This window comes from Heterocephalus glaber, unplaced genomic scaffold, assembly GCF_053883595.1.
Source record: "Heterocephalus glaber isolate CG9 unplaced genomic scaffold, H.glaber_assembly_v1.0 deba00000937, whole genome shotgun sequence".
NCBI classification, from domain to species: Eukaryota; Metazoa; Chordata; class Mammalia; order Rodentia; family Bathyergidae; genus Heterocephalus; species Heterocephalus glaber.
The window spans coordinates 15,689,256-15,706,059 of NW_028258173.1; the positions used below are offsets into that span (position 1 = coordinate 15,689,256).

The 16,804-nt window shown below is 39.4% G+C and overlaps 1 protein-coding gene across 19 annotated transcripts in view; it reads left to right on the forward strand.

Moving 5' to 3' along the window:
- Bptf (bromodomain PHD finger transcription factor) overlaps positions 1-16,804 on the forward strand; it is a 137,743-nt gene that overhangs the window by 18,305 nt on the left and 102,634 nt on the right. For all 19 annotated transcript variants that reach the window (XM_087208207.1, XM_087208205.1, XM_087208209.1 and 16 more), the window contains exon 2: positions 11,422-12,244. In XM_087208207.1, the coding sequence (XP_087064333.1) occupies positions 11,422-12,244 (823 nt within the window). The remainder of the gene's footprint in view (positions 1-11,421; positions 12,245-16,804) is intronic.

Below are 16,804 nucleotides of genomic sequence, written 5' to 3' on the forward strand. Positions count from 1 at the left end.
TGGTCTGTAATTTTCTTTAACATCGCCATCTGATTTTAGTATTAGAGTTCTGCTGGTGTCAAATTAGTTGGAAAGTATTGGCTTTTCTGTTTTCTGCAAGATATTTTACAGGATTAGAATTATTTCTTCCTTAATGGTTTAGTAAATTGACCAAGCTGTACTCAAACTTTTGATCCTTCTGTCTTGGCCTTGGAAGTAGCTGGGATTACAAGTGTGTGCCACCATGCCTGGCTTCCTTTTAGAGGTTTTTAAATTTTTCTTTGAACTAAATCTTTATAACTCCTTTTTATTGTTTATTTCCTGTGATGAGTTTATGTGGATACAGAATAGCCAGTTGAAAATGTGTAATTGGAGTATAGAGGAGAGAGGTATGGGTGGAGAAAGGCATTTAGAAGTCATTGATATTTTGGAGGTATGAGCCAGCTGATAATCAGGAAATAGTGAGGGCATCTAAATGTTGAGCACTAGCACATGTGAGAAGAATATATGAAGAAAGTACAGCTGGTCAAGGAAATTGAGTCATGAATGGCAGTAGAAAGTTTAATATTTTAGTAGATGTGTTGACAAAGTGAGCACAGTAGGAAGTTTAAGGATATAGTGACCGAAGGTGTCAGGTGATTTCAGAGAGGTGAAGTAAAACAGGTGATATGCTACAGTAATGTTTATCCCAGTATCAGTTGATATTTTCAGATTTACTAGTGTTTGTTGTTAATAGGAAATTCTTTAATCTTTTTAAATAAACTATTTTATTTTATCCCTTGGCCCCTCAAGCCCTCTCCCCTCCGTATGTACAAAAGCTTTATTTCCATTTTCCCTTCTATTTTCACTTTTTTTTGTTGTCCCCTCCTTTCTCCCTCATTCCTACCTTGTTCCCCTTCCCATTTGAACACTTTCTTCCCATTTCCCAACATCCATTATACATTTCAGTCCTTATTTCCACTTTTGGTTTCTCACAACAGAGAAACAATGCAGTATTTAAACAAGTGTGTCTGATTTATTTCACTTAAGAATGTGGTCTCAAGTTCCATCCATTTAGCTATAAATGTCTAAAGCTCACCCTTTTTGATGGCAGAGTAGCACTCTATTGTATATAATAAAAACCCAAATTTTTTTTGGTACTGGGGATTGAACTCAGGACCTTGCACTTGCAAGGCTGGCGCCAGAACCACTGAGCTAAATCCCCGGCCCTAAAAACCCACTTCTTTTTTTTTTTTTTAACCCACTTCTTTATCCACTTGTCAGCTGGTGGGCATCTGGGCTATTTCTAAGATTTGCCTATTACAAACTGTGCTGCTATAAACATGGGCATGCATATATTGCTATGGTATGATGCTTTTAATTATTTTGGGAAGATACCAAGAAGAAGTATAGCTGGGTCAAATGGAACCTCTAGTTTTAGTTTTTTGAGAAATCTCTATACTGATTTCCACAGTGGTTGCACCAGTCTACACTCCCACCAACAATGGAGCAGGGTTCCTTTTTCCCCTGCAGCCCCTCCAGCATTTGTTATTGGTTGATTTTTTTTTTTTTTTTTTGTACTGGGGATCAAACTCAGGACCTTGAGGTTACCAGGCTAGTGTTGTCCCACTGAGTTACATCCTCAGCCCCGGTTGATTTCTTGATAGCAGCCATTTTTTTCTGAAGTGATGTGGAATCTCAGCATTGTTTTAATTTGCATTTCACAAATGACCATTGATGTTGAACACTTTTTCATGTATTTATTTGCCATTTCTAATTCTTCATCTGAGAAGTCTTTTTATGTCAGATGCTCATTTTTGCATTGGGTCTTTAAATTTGGGGTGGGGGTTGATTTTTTTGAGTTCTGTATATATTCTAGATAATAGTCCTTTATTGGAAGAGCTGGTAAAAATTTTTTCCCACTCAGGTTTGTCTTTTCACTCTGTTGGTGGTTTCTCTTGCTGTGCAAAAACTTTTAATTAAGATGAGATCCCAGTTGTTGATTCTTTGTGGTATTTCCCATGCGGTCTGGATTTTGTTCATAAAGTCTTTGCCTACTCCTAAGTCCTGGAGCATTCTATCTATTCTCTGTCCCAGCAGATATAGTGTTTCTGTTTTAATATCTAGATCTTTGATCCATTTCGATTTTTGGTTAGTGCATGGTGAAAGATACGGGTCTAGTTTTAATCTTTGGCATGTGAAAAGCCAGTTTTTCCATTCCAGTTATTTTATTTATTTATTTATTTTGGCACCAGGGATTGAACCTGGGTCCCTGTGCTTTTGAGGCGGTTGGTGGAACCACTGAGCTAAATTCCCGGCCCCTCCATACCATTTATTAAAAAGCCTATATTTCTTCCAGTGAATATGTTAGGCTCCTTTGTTGAAGATAAGGTGGCTGAGTATGTGTGGAGTTGTTTCTTCATCTGCTAGTGTTCCACTGATTCTTAGGTCTGTTCTTTTGCCAGTACCATGCTGTTTTTATCACGGTAGCTTTGTAGTATAATTTCAAGTCAGGGATTGTGATACCCTCTGCCTTTGTTGCCCAGAATTGCCTTTATTGCCCAGAATTGCCTAGGTTTCTTCTGGTTCTAAATGAATTTTAGGGTTGTTTTTTCTAATACTGTGAGATATGCTGTTCGAATTTTGATTGGGATTGCATTGAATCTGTATAACAAATTTACTTTTTTTTATTTGGTTCTGGGGATCAAACAAATTTACTTTTTTGTTTTTTTTTTGTTTTTGTTTTTTTGGTACCAGGGATCAAACTCGGGTCCTTGCGCTTGTAGTCTGTGTAACAGTTTTGGAAGTATGGCCATTTCCACTCTATTGGTTCTTCCTAGCCAAGAACAAGGAATATCTTTTCATTTTCTAATATCCTCTTCAATCTCCTTTTTCAGAGTACTGTAGTTTTCAATGTAGAGTCTTTAACTTCCTTTGTTAGATTGATTCCTAGGTATTTCATTTTTTGGGATGTTATTGTGAAAGGGATTGTTTCTCTAATTTCTCTCTCCATGACTCTGTTATTTGTATATAGGAAGGATATTGAAGGGCCGGGGATTTAGCTCAGTGGTTCCGCCGCCTGCCTGGCAAGTGCAAGGGCCCAAGTTCAATCCCCAGTACCGAAAAAAAAAAAGAAGAAGGAAGGATATTGCCTTTTTTTTTTCTTGGTACCTGGTTCGAACTCAACCTTGTGCTTGTGAGGCAGATGCAGTGCCACTGAGCTAAATCCCCAGCCCAGCTATTGACTTTTGAATGTTGAATCTGTATTCAGCTACACCACTGAATTTGGTTATGAAATATGAAAGTCTTTCAGTGGAATTTTTCAGGTCTTTTATGTAGAGTATCATGTCATCCATAAATAATGATAATTTAACTTCTTCCTTTCCTATCCTTATTCCTTTTATTTCTTTCTCTTGTCTGATTGCTGTGGCTAGTGTTTCCAGAACTATATTGAACAAGAGTGGTGATAGTGGACATCCTTGTCTTGTTCCTGATTTTAGAATGAGAGCTTTCAGTTTTTGTTCATTTAGTATGATGTTGGCTGTTGGTTTGTCGTAGATGGCTTTAATCAGATTGAGATAAAGACCATCTATTCCAATTTTTTGTGGAGTTTTTTTTTTTTTAATCATGAATGGGTGTTGGACCTTGTCAAACACTTCTTCTGCATCTATTGAGAGTATCATATAGTTTTTGTCCTTGGCTCTGTTAATATATAGTGTATTACATTTATTGATTTGTGTGTTGAACCATCCCTGAATCCTTGGGATGAATCCAACTTGGTCATGGTATATAACCTTCTTGATGATTTGTTGCATTCTGTTTGCCAGTATCTTATTGAGGATTTTTGCATCTATAGGGAGATTGGCCTATAATTCTCATTTTTTGTTGGATCCTTCTCTGGTTTTGGAATCAGAGTAATACTTGCTTTCAGGAATGAATTTGGGAGTATTGTTTCCCTTTCAATTTCATTAAAGAGTTTGAAGAGTAGTGCCATTAGGTCTCTCCTAAATTTCTTGTAGAATTCAGCAGTGAATTCTTTCCTTTTTTTGATAAGGTTGGCTGAAGGTTCGTTGATTTTATTTAATCTTTCAAAGGACCAACCCTTTGATTCATTGGTTCTTTGTATTTTCTTAGTCTTCATTGCATTAATTTCTGCTCTGATTTTTATAATGTCCTCCCTTGTACGAGCTTTGAGCTTGACTTACTCTTTATTTAATCTTATTCTATATCCAGGCTATAACATGATACTTCCTATTAGCTATATGTACTGAAGATATTAAAACATGTGGGTGATATAAAAATAACTTTAGAATTAGAACAGTTTTTCTGAAACTTATTTTTACACAATTTCAGATATACAGAAAAGGTGAAAGAGTAACATAGCACACCTAATGTATCTTCCCTTGGGTTCACCAATTTTTAACATTTTTTTGCTATGTTTGCCTATGTTCTGTCTTGAATTTTAAATATTCTTTTTGCTGAACAGTTTGATAGGTTACAGACAATATGGTATTTTTCTCTCTAATTCAAAGTACTCAAGAGACTTAACATTTGTATAATATTCTATTTCAGATTTTCCCAGATGTCCTTTTTATGCGCTGCCCCCCCCCCCCCCCGCAGGATTTACTCACAGATTATGTTTTGTAATATTTGACATTTCTCTAACTTCTTTAATTTCTTTGGGGGGATGGTGTTTGTTGAGGCCAGTTGTCTTACCAAACGTCTCACTATTTGGATTTATCTGGCTTTTCCCCATGGATAGACTCATACTAGATGCTTTTGGTGTGGCTGCTGTGTAAGTGATGCCATGTCCTTCTCCACACATCTCATCAGGAGGCACACCATCAGTGTGTCTCATTGATGGTGATAAGTTCCATCACTTGGTGAAGGTAACATCTGCAAGATTTCTCTTTAAAGCTACCTTTCCCCTTTGAATGTAATACACACTGAGCAGATAATTGTGCAACTATCTTTTTGCTCAGCAACCTTTCCCCAACAGTTTTAGCATGTATTGATGGTCCTTGCCTGAATCAGTGATTATGTTGGTGGTTGTAAATGATGATTGACTTTAAAATTCTGTCATTCCTTCATTTCTTATACTGTACTTCCCTTCTTCTCTTTGAATGCTATTCGTGAGTTATGGTTGAAGTATATCTTCAAGCCTTCTTGTATTGGTAGTAGCTTATTTCCATTGTGGTAATATGGCAGGTGATTGATCTTTAAGATGGAGGCCTATTGAGAGGTACTTAGGTCAGTTTGGGGATGTGTCCTTGGAAGGGAACCAGAGACCCCAGTGCCTTCCTGGCTCTGTCTTGTGATGTACTCTTGTTCCCACACACTCCTGTCATGATGTGGTTTGCCATTAGGCTCTCACCAGAAAGTGGAATCAGTGAGCTTGCCTTATCTTGTACTAAATACACCAATGCAATGGTTCATCAACCATAACAAGTATGTTACTTTCCATAAATTCAAGAAAAAAATCATTACAATAGAAAAGCATAGGAAAGAGGGAATTTTGGCTTCCACAAAAATTTAAGAACTAAGTTATAGTAACTGAAAATGGACTAATACAAGTGGACTTAATGTCTCTACCCCCATCTACCCACTACTGGGGATTCAACACAGGGCCTTCATACTGCAATATATCCCAGGACACACTCCCTCCCCGGCCTTTTTGGTTTTATTTTAATATTTTATTTATTTTTTTCGTGTACCTGGGATTGAACTCAGGACCTTGTGCTTGCAAGGCAGGCATGGCACCACTGAGCTAAATCCCCAACCCTTTATCTTTTATTTTATTTTATTTTTCCTTTATCTTTTATTTTGAAACAGGGTCTTGCTGTGTTGCTGAGTCTGGGCTCAAACTGTGAATTTCTTGCTTTGGCCTCCCAGAGGGTTGAGATTACAGGTGTATGCCATCATACCCAGCGGTTTTGTTTCTATTAATTGTGAAAAATAAGGAATTTTTATATCATTATAATCTTGGAGCCAGATGTTTAGGAATTAAGACTCGTTGATATTGCTTAAAATATTTATGTAATGTACTGGAAGTTCATTGACAAAGTTTTGTTCTTTGGCTCTCTTTTTATGCAGACCACATTCCTTTCTTTTCTTTTTGTAGGGTTATTAATGTCTTTGATTAAGCTTCTACTTACTTTTATATTAGTCTTATTCTAATCCTCCCTCCCGAGGCAACCTTTGACTTCCCCAGCTTGAGTTTTCATGAAAACCCTACTTCTTTGTATGAGGAATATGCAATTTCTTTAAAGCAGTAGTTTTCAAATTTGACTGCATATTAGAATTATCTGCAGAGAATGATAATAATACAGATTACTAAGCTTCTGGGTTTCTGTAAATTTGGGTTACATTTGAGAACTTTTAACATGATTTTGCTGCATCTCCCAGTTTAGGAAGGGTTGTTTCAACACAGCTTCTCAAACTTAAAGAAGCGCGTAAATCATAAATAATGTTAAGATTTTGAGAAACTGTAGAACCTAATTCATAGGGCTAGAATGGGGCCTGAGATTCTGAATTTCACTCAAACATCATAGATGAAAATAACTGCTGGAATTTCACATGATGTTTATTGATTTTTACTTACCTGAATCTCAAGTAACAATAACCTTTTCATGTTCTAGGAAGTTGTTTCTCAAAGTGTGAGCCTCAGCACAATTGGCATGGCTTGGGAAATGTTAGAAATGTAAATTCTCAGATTATCCCCACTCTGTTTCAAATAGAATCAGCTCTCTGTGATCCTGATGCACTCTCAAGTTTGAGTGCCACTGTTCTAGGGCATTTCACTGTAGTATTCTATTTGCGTAGTGGGAAGCCAGACATTTCTAATCTCTACAAATAAGTAAAGACATAATTTCCTCCCCCACTCCCTCTTTTTTGCTTTTGCTGGTACTAGGGCTTGAACCCAGAGCCTTTGCACTGAGCCACATCCCCACCATTTTAAGACAGGGTCCTACAGAGTCAATAAAATTGCTTAATTAAATTGCTCAGGCTGGCCTGGCATGGTTTTGCATGCCTATAATACCAGCACTCAGGAGGCTGAGGGAGGAGGATTGCTGCAGGAGACTAGTCTAGGCTACATAATGAGTTCAAAGCCAGCCTGAACTACGTAGTGAAATCCTGTCTGAGAAACCAATCAGCCAATAACTAGCTAGCTCAGGCTGGCTTGAACTTGTGATCCTACTGCCTCAGTGTCTCAGATGCTGGAATTACAGGCAAGTGCCACCATGCCTAGCTAAGACATCATTTTCTGTGTAATTGCATGTGCTACCATTTCAAAGCCATTAATTCTTTTAATAAATGTTTGTTAGATAGCTTACTATGTGACAGCCACTGTTTAACATAGACAACATAAAACTGCCTGCCTTTAAGATCATGTGCTAGTGGTGAATATCAGTTTGTATATGTGTATCACCATAATAGTATATTCATTATGTATCCATCCATAAGGAATGGTTTTCAATTCTTCATCGTTTGTATCAAAAAATTTTTTGCTTAGTGTTTTTGTTTTTAAGATTGATCCGTATGACATTACATAATCCTAAATTACTCGAGACTGCTGTATAGAATTGTATCATTGGAGTGGGGATTTAGCTCAGTTGTTCTCCCATCTGCTTCGCAAGTGCAAAGTCTGGAGTTTGATCCTTGGTACCAAAAAGAGAAAAAAAAAAGGGCTGGGGATTTAGCTCAGTGGTTTTGCTGCCTGCTGCACAAGCGCAAGGACCTGAGTTCCATCCCCGGTACCAAAAAAAAAAAAAAAGAAAAAGAAAAAAGAATTGTATCAAATCAGCATTCTATAATTTAATCATTTCATTGTTAGGAAAATTCCTTTTTTTTTTTTTTGTACCAGGGATGGAACTCAGGTCCTTCCACTTGCGAGGCAGGCGGTGGAACCACTGAGCTAAATCCCCAGCCAGTCATTTCATTGTTGATGGACATTCTGATTGTTTTCACTTGTTTCGATTTTATAAACAGTATTGAATGTTCTACATGTGCGTGAGGAGTTTTTCTAGAGGTATATTTCAAACTGTGGGCTGCATCCAGAACGGAGAGCAAAGGGTAGTGGTCTGTGCCTGTAATCCTAGCACTCTGGAGTATTGCCAAGAGTTTGAGTCCAGCCTGGGCTATGTAATGAGTTCAAGGTCAGCCTGAACAACAAAGCAAGATCCTGTCTCTTTTAAATAAAAAAGGATATGGGCCAGGGATTTAGCTCAATTGTTCCTCTGCCTGCCTCCCAAGTGCAACATCCCAAGTTTGATTCCCAGTACCAAAAAACAACAACAAAAAGAGGATATTAGTATAGGAGAGAAAAATACTTATATAAGGCATATAGTAAGAGTAGTGTTTTATAGTACTTTTGTTTTCAAGAGTATGCATACTGGATTAAGATGTGAAATATATTTTGTACTTCAGTCGTAGGGAAACAAGTTAGCTTTTTCAGGGTTGTATGCACAGCCTTATGCCTATTAGACTTGTTCTCCAAACTTATGATACCAGTTCACAGTCCCCTTGGTGGTATACTGGTGCTTCTCTTGTTCTGCATCTGTTCCAGTAGTTTGGTTGTACTTTTAAAATAATATGCCCAATTTTTTCTTTTAAAAATATTATAAAAATACATGTATATTTTCAAAAGTTTAAAAAATCTTCTTTTCCTGTTAGCCATTTCTCCCCAGAAGCAACTACTTTTAAAAAGACTTTTTTGGTACTAGGGATTGAACCTAGGTCCTTGTGCATGATAGGCTAGTGCTGAACCACTGAGCTGTATCCCTAGCCAGTTTTACTTTTATTTTTGTGACAAGGTCTTTTGGGGGAGGGGGTTGGAGACAAGGTCTCTTTTGGGTACTGGGGATCGAACTTGGGACCTTGCACTTGCAAGGCAGGTGCCAGAACCACTGAGCTAAATCCCCTACCCCCTAAGGTCTCGCTTTCTAGTGCAGCCTGGCCTTGAACTCACTATGTAGCCCAGGTTATCCTTGAACTTATGAGGATCCTGCTATTGCCTCTTGATTGTTGGGCTTAAGGTATACACTATCACGCCTGGCTGGGACAAACTGGCCTAGAACTTGCAATCCTCCTGCTTTAGGCTCTTGAGTATCGAGGATTGTAAATAATGTGCCCTTTTTTGGGGGGGAGGTGGTACTGGGGGTTGAACCCAAACCTGTTACACTGAGCTACACCTCTTGCCTTTAGAATTTTTTTTTTTCTTTTAAATTTTGAGACAGGGTATCACTAAGTTACTAAATTGCCCAGATTGGGCTTGAACTTGGAATCCTCTTCCCAGAGTGCTGGGATTAGAAGTGTGTGCCACTGTGCCCAGTAAAGATATTTACATGACCTCTTAGACATATATTACCACTTTCTCCATTCCTCTCCCCATGTTGTGGAATTCCAAGAGGCGAGAGAGCAATGGGAATCGGGAGGATTTATTTTAGGTGAACACTGGCTCAACAGACTCCTGTCCAAAGGAAGAGCATTGAACAAAGAAAAGTTGTAGCTTTTATAGATTTGATTGAAGAGAGTTGGTCTTTCTAGTGCAGTAGCAAGTGAGTTTACCAGAACATAACAAGGGCAGGTTTGTAATTTAGCCTTGTAAGAAGACAGTATCTTATGAATCATATGAGAACAAGGTGTCATAAAATTGTTTGCGGGATATAGTTGTCAATTTTATCTGTACCGGAACAAGAGTTACGGCTACAAGGGAGAGGGGTGGGATGCAAGGGAGGGGACCTAAGGCGCGGGGGGCTGGGGTGGGGTGGGGGTGTGTGTGTGTGGGGTGCTGCCCAAGTCTGGGAAGAACTTGTTTTTCTTTAAGTCCTGCTGCACCCCTGCCTTACTTAAGTGATACCATTCTGTTCATTGTTCTATAGATGGCCATTTCCTCCACTTAGTGGTGTACCTTAAAGATTGTTTCATGGTAGAGCATTTGCATAGCTGGAGGCCTTGGGTATACTCAGCATTACCAAAAAAGAAAAAACATACATACATATGTATATCCTTTAGCATACTTTTTTTTTTACCCTTCTGGTAGCAGGTACTTTAGCACTTTAGCACTTAATTTGCATATGAGTGAAAGAGGTGGAGAGGATATAGAGGGAGCAGTTAAAGGAGGTTATCAGCAATCCAAACCCATAGTTAATAAAACTCAATTGAACAAAAATGAATTTCATGTTGATATCATTCAAATTACTTCTGAAATTAAAAATACATTTACTGTTCTGCAGACATCATTGGACAGTGTAATAATAGCAATACAGGCAGTTTAGGAATAACTTTGTTGAGAAGTTTTCTTATTTATACCTTTTTTTTTTGGTACTGGGGATTGAACCTTGGGACCTTGCACTTGTGAGGCAGGCGGCAGAACCACTGAGCTAAATCCCTGGTCTTATTTATACCTTTTTTGGGATCGAACTCAGGACCTTGGGCTTGCGAGGCAGACAAGGCACCACTGAGCTAAATCCCTGGCCCAGGTTTTCTTAATTATATATAAAGCAGGAATGATTATAATACCTCACATAGACTTACTCAGATTAAATAAAATATGTAAAAATGTTACAAACTAAGCAGTTACATGTTTTATATAATTACACACACAGACATGCACATGATATGCTCCTGGGCATCAGGTCTCATAAATTGGGGAATAATCTCTTATCTGTTAACTAGATAAAACAGTTTTTTTCCTCCCAGCATTGAAATTTCTCTTCTCTCTTCACTTTTGTTTTTGTTTTTATTTTTACTTTTAGGTACCAGGAATCAAACTCAGGACCTTTGCTTGCCAGGCAGGCACCGTGCCACTGAGCTAAATACCCAGCCCATCTATTTGTTTTTATTTTTCGAGGTAGGGTATAGCTATGTAGTTCAGGCTGGCCTCAAAGTCACAGTGATGCTCCTGCCTCAGCCTCTCGGTTGCTGGAATTATAGATGTGTGCCAGCCATGCCCAGCTGCTTCTTCCTGTTTTGTTTTCTCTCTCTCTCCTCTTCCCTGAGCCTGTGCTTCACTGTGGAACTCCTCAGGAAGTAAAGGGATCTACACTGGGAACTTCCTGTCAGGTTGATGAATTGTCTGTATTGCAGCTGATGCAGTATGATATCTGTTGCCCTCCACGCTGGTCATCTTATATGTAGATGTTTTTTCTCATATATTTTTTGTCAGATCTTTTACAAATACCCTGGTTTGATGTTTTTGAATTTTGATCTCCCTTCCCTCCCCTCCCCTCCCTCTCTTCCTCTCTCTCTTCCTTTTTTGTAGTAGCAGAGCTGTGCACATACTAGCAAGCATTTTACCACTAAGCAACACTCCCAACCGATATTCTTGGTATTATTTTAACTTGAAAATTACTAGAGTAATAAAAGTATGCTTATTTTTTGAGGGCAAAAACTGCAGAACCCTAAGTTTATAGAAGTGATATCATGTATTTGTTTGTAATAATATAATTTCTTTATTTACAGGTAGGCGAAAACCAAGAGCACATCGGCCTCGTTCTCCAATATTAGAAGAAAAAGACATCCCACCCCTTGAATTTCCCAAGTCCTCTGAGGATTTAATGGTGCCTAATGAGCATATAATGAATGTTATTGCCATTTATGAGGTACTGCGGAACTTTGGCACTGTTTTAAGATTGTCTCCTTTTCGCTTTGAGGACTTTTGTGCAGCTCTAGTGAGCCAAGAGCAGTGCACACTCATGGCGGAGATGCACGTTGTGCTTTTGAAAGCAGTTCTGCGTGAGGAAGACACCTCGAATACTACCTTTGGGCCTGCTGACCTGAAAGATAGCGTCAATTCCACTCTGTATTTCATAGATGGGATGACATGGCCAGAGGTGCTGCGTGTGTACTGTGAGAGCGATAAGGAGTACCATCATGTTCTTCCCTACCAAGAAGCCGAGGACTATCCTTATGGACCAGTAGAGAACAAAATCAAAGTTCTGCAGTTCTTAGTTGATCAGTTTCTTACGACAAACATTGCTCGTGAGGAGTTGATGTCTGAAGGGGTGATCCAGTATGATGACCATTGTAGGGTTTGCCACAAACTTGGGGATTTGCTTTGCTGTGAGACGTGTTCAGCTGTATACCATTTGGAATGTGTGAAGCCACCTCTTGAGGAGGTGCCAGAGGACGAATGGCAGTGTGAAGTCTGTGTAGCACACAAGGTGCCTGGTGTGACTGACTGTGTTGCTGAAATCCAAAAAAACAAACCATATATTCGACATGAGCCTATTGGATATGACAGAAGTCGGAGGAAATACTGGTTCTTAAACCGAAGACTCATAATGTAAGTGAATCTGATTTTAATTTTTGTATGTATTTAATATTAAACCATTTTTTTCATTATTGATCCAGCAAAGCTATACTGCTTTAGTATATAGTACTATAGTATAAATTTTTGTAATTTGATAATGAGTTGTAGTTAAATGATTTCGAACTTGAAGGACTGTGTAGGAAAGTGTATGAAAGACACAAAATGCACATTGTTTTCAGTGCCTAGGATAAGGAATAGAATGTACCTAGATGAAGTGGCCCCTTCCTTGGTTACATTCCTCTGTAGCCCATTAAGCTAATTTGGTGTTAGGATTTTTTTGTGTCTCCCTTTTACTTTTATTCTGAGTGTGAAATGGAACAGCTAGAGCAAAGCTCACTGTAAGGAAGGGTCTTTTGTGCCATTGTTGGTTGCAGTCTCCTATATAGGAGGAGGTAATCTCAACAGATTCAGAATCATATTCTGGCCCAAGGGTTTCAGAACCCTTTTTCAGGCATCAGGAGACAGTCAGGAAAACACTAGACTGACCTTAGGGCATCAGGCAGGGTTAAAGTATGGTCTGAGTATTGGACACCATGCACAAACCTGGTAAAGGGAGTGGGCTACTTTGTATTTTTAAAATCTTCAAAGTTTTTTTCTAGTTCTCAGAATTAGGTACAGTCAAAAAAATCTGTGGTGGTGGGCTGGGGATTTACCTCAGTAGTTCTGCCGCCTACCTCAAAAGCACAAGGACCCCCCCCCCCCCCCAAAATCTGTGGTGGGATGAAATGAATGTCAGAGCAGGGCCAGGAGGGGAGACCAGGAACTTAAATCACTGTTGCTGTGGAGCAGTCTGAACTCATTCTCATTCTTGATTTTTTTGTGTATGACTGGTTTGTGCTCAGATGAAAGCCCACGGAATCTTCTGTGTGTCCACTGTTGTGCAGCTGTGCAGTGCTGTACCCTGTGTGGGTGCATTTTCATTGCTGGGTATGTGGTGGGCATTTTCCATCATTGTATCCTTCGGCTGTGAGAACTCTCCTCAGGACTTTCTCCTCTCCTTTCCGTTTGTATTCATCTGGAGTATTTTATTTGACAGTGGACTTCCTGTTCTGGTCTTCTGATTTTCTTATCTTTTCTCTCCAGTTCTCCACTTTCTCTTTTTCCTGTTTGAGGGATGTGTGTTGATTAGTTTTTCTAGATTTCCTTATCTTGGCCTCCCAACCCTAGTATAGTATTTAGTTTTTGTGTTTTTGCTACCATAATTTTCCATATTTTTATTTTTTAAGAGCTCTTTGTATTTAGAATCCTTTTATTTTTTTTTTTATCTTTTACTTTTTGGTTTTTTGAGGCAGAGTCTCCCTTTGTAGTTCAGGCTGGCCCTGAACTCACTACATAGCCCAGGCTGGCCTTGAACTTGAGGTGATCCTCCTGCCTTAGCCTTCCGATTACTGGGATTACAGGTGTGCGCCACCCTGCCAGGCTTGGAATCCTCCTTTTAAATAGTAACTTTAAAATCCTCTTTGTTTCATGGATATAGTATTTTATCTTATGGTTCTGAGGCTTTTAATCCCCCCCGACCCCTTGTATAGTCTATTTCTTCTGAATTGCTCCTTTGTTTTGGTCTCTCTCTGTTACCCTCAGAGGTTTACACATTTTTAATTTCTCTTCTCCCGATTAACCCTGTGGAACTATATGGCTAATGGGAGCTCTGAGCAAGTGGGTGGGCCTTACCAGTTTCCAGTGCACCCGTGGAGTGACTTCCATTGACCTTTATTGAGGAATCCCTATTGTCTGTGCCTTTAGCTCTTTCCTCTAGAGCTGGCTGGTGGGTTGAGAGGAGCCTTTTGCAGTTCCCACTGGCACTGTTCTGGCGGCCAAGTGCTGGAAGTGGGATGTTTTTAATTGTGCATTCAACATTTCCTGTGTCACCTGAAGCCTGTTTTCTGAATGATACCTTTGTTCACACCTGAGCCTGGTGTCTTCCAGTCCAGAGAGCCTTAGGATCTGCCCCTGAAACAGCTCACGGTTAGCTTTCTGTTTGAGCTCCTCCCCTTATTTCAGTGCCTTTTGAGGAAATGGGGATGTAAATTGTGTTGGTTCTCAGCTTCTTTTCATTTGGGATTAGGGTTTCTTGGCTCTGTGCTTTGACAATAATCACTTGCCCATCTCCTTGCCTGCTTGCAGAGTTTTTTTCTGTCCTCTTTTTCCTATCCTTGTGAGTTTGTTTTTAAAAATGTTTCTTGTTTTTTTTGGTACCAGGATCGAACTCAGGACCTTGTGCTTGTGAGGCAGGTGCTGGAACCACTGAGCTAAATCCCCGGCCCTGGTGCATTTATTTAAAAAAATATCTGTAATCGGGCCGGGGATTTAGCTCAGTGGTTTTTCCGCCTGCTACGCAAGCGCGAGGACCTGAGTTCAATCCCCGGTACAAAAAAAAAAAAAAAAGTAGTATTTTTTCTTGCCCACTTATTGCCCAGAGTGTCTGATATGTGTCCTTCGTGTCTTTGTGTGTGTGTGATATTCGTCTTGCTGTTGAGGTAGTAGCATGGAAACCTTTGTCACAAGGTCATTACCAATGCCTGTAACCACATTTTGGTTGAAGCTTAATGCTGTATTGTCATTGTAAGTAAAAATTTGGTCACACTGTTGTTATCAGCAAGCCTGGTCCTTGTCTTCTCTGTAGATCGTTAGTAGTTAACAGCCATGTTCATTTTGTATCCAGTCCCCTCCTAAAAGTTGCTCATGGTCATCAGAACCTCTGTGAACAAACTAGGAAATAAGTGAAATTTAGTTCATGCTCTTCTCTTTGTATTGCTGTGGTGTCTTCTCTATCCTGCTTAGCCCTTTGAATGTTCATTCCCACTGGCTTTTTCTTTTCCTAAGCTGCTTTTTTTTTTTTTTTTTTTTTTGGTACCAGGGATCGAACTTGGGACCTTGTGCTTTCGAGGCAGGTGCTGGAACCACTGAGCTAAATCCCCGGCCCTCCTAATCTGCCTTTTTAGGTCACAGAGACCACAGGTGCTTTGACCACATTCACATAAGCCATGATGTCTTTAAGGCTTACTGCATAGTCATCAGTGGTTGAAACCTTAGTTTTAGAGACCTGCAAGTAGGACTTCTAGCTGATGATTTAGCAAAAATAATGATAGCACAAAGAAACATTTATTGAGTACTAATGTGTGCCTTACATTGTCCTAGGCATTGTATGTACATTTTTTTCATTAATCTTCACAGTAGTCGAATAATGTAAATGATGTATTTATCTGCCTTTTATAGATGGAGAGACTAAAATTCAGGGAAGTTAAATAACTGCTCCAAGACTCTGTGGCTATGAAGATGTAGGACCTGAAATGGTTTTTAGAACCTGTTTATAAGAATATTTCCAATATTTATTTATTGGTTTTCTGAGACAGGGTCTTGCTGTGCAGTTCAGGCTGGCACTCACTATCTAGCCCAGGCTAGCCTTGAACTTGGGACAGTCCTGCTGCAGCCTCCTGAGTGCTGGGATTACAGGTCTGCGTCACCACACCCAGCTCAGCACTTTACACTTTAACTCATTTAATCCTAACAGGATTTTGGTACAAGAACTGTCACTGTCTTTCAGATGGAGAAAGCACAGTAGAGAGGTTAAGCAGTTGATCCAAGATCACGCAATCAATGAGTGGCAGAATCAGGATCAGAACCCATTCTGACTTCAGAATGTGTGTTCCTAACCACTTCTTTGGCTGCTTGACCTAGTGTTGTTTTGAATTCCTGAATTGCTAGTTGTGTTAGTTTCCTAGGCTGCTGTAACAAAGTTCCACAAATGTAGTGATTTAAAAAGCAGAGATTTATTGTCTGATAGTTCTGGAGGCTAGAAGTCCAATATAAGGTGTCTTACATCAGCAGGTTCACTCTCCTTCTGCAGGCTCTAGAAGGCATTCTTTCTACCTTTCTGAGTTTCTAGTGCCTCAAATGTTCCTCAGTTTGTTGACAAAATTCTAGTTTACCTACGTCCACCTCATCAAGGCAATCTGGGCTTTTCCTTAGTGCTTAAAAATTTTCCAGTCTCTTCCATTTACCCACTTGCAAAGTCACTTCCACAGTTTTAGGTGTATGTTCCAGCAGCATTCTATTTCTGATACAGTAAGTCCCCAACTTAACAAACATTTGAGTTGTGACGTTTCACAGATATGAATGGACCCCACATTTGGTTTTTTTATGCTTTACAGTGTATATTTGTGTCAAAGGTATATAAGACTCACTTTGTCAGACTTCCAAACAAATCCAACTTATGAACATTCTCCTGAAACAGAACTTGTTCGTAAGTTGGGAAAATAATGTACCAACATTTGGGAGTTTCTTGGGCTGCTATAACAAAGCACCGGAGTGGCTTAAAAACCAGAAATTTAAATGGGGTATTGGTGGCGCACACCTGTAAACCCAGCACTCGGGAGGCTGAGGCAGGAGGATCACCTCAGTTCAAGGCCAGCCTGGGCTACATAGTGAGTCCAAGGCCAGCTTGAACTAAATAATGAGGAGGCCTTGTCTCAAAACAAAACAAAACCCAAAAAACCAGAAATTTAAACCTGACATGGATTACACCTGTAATCC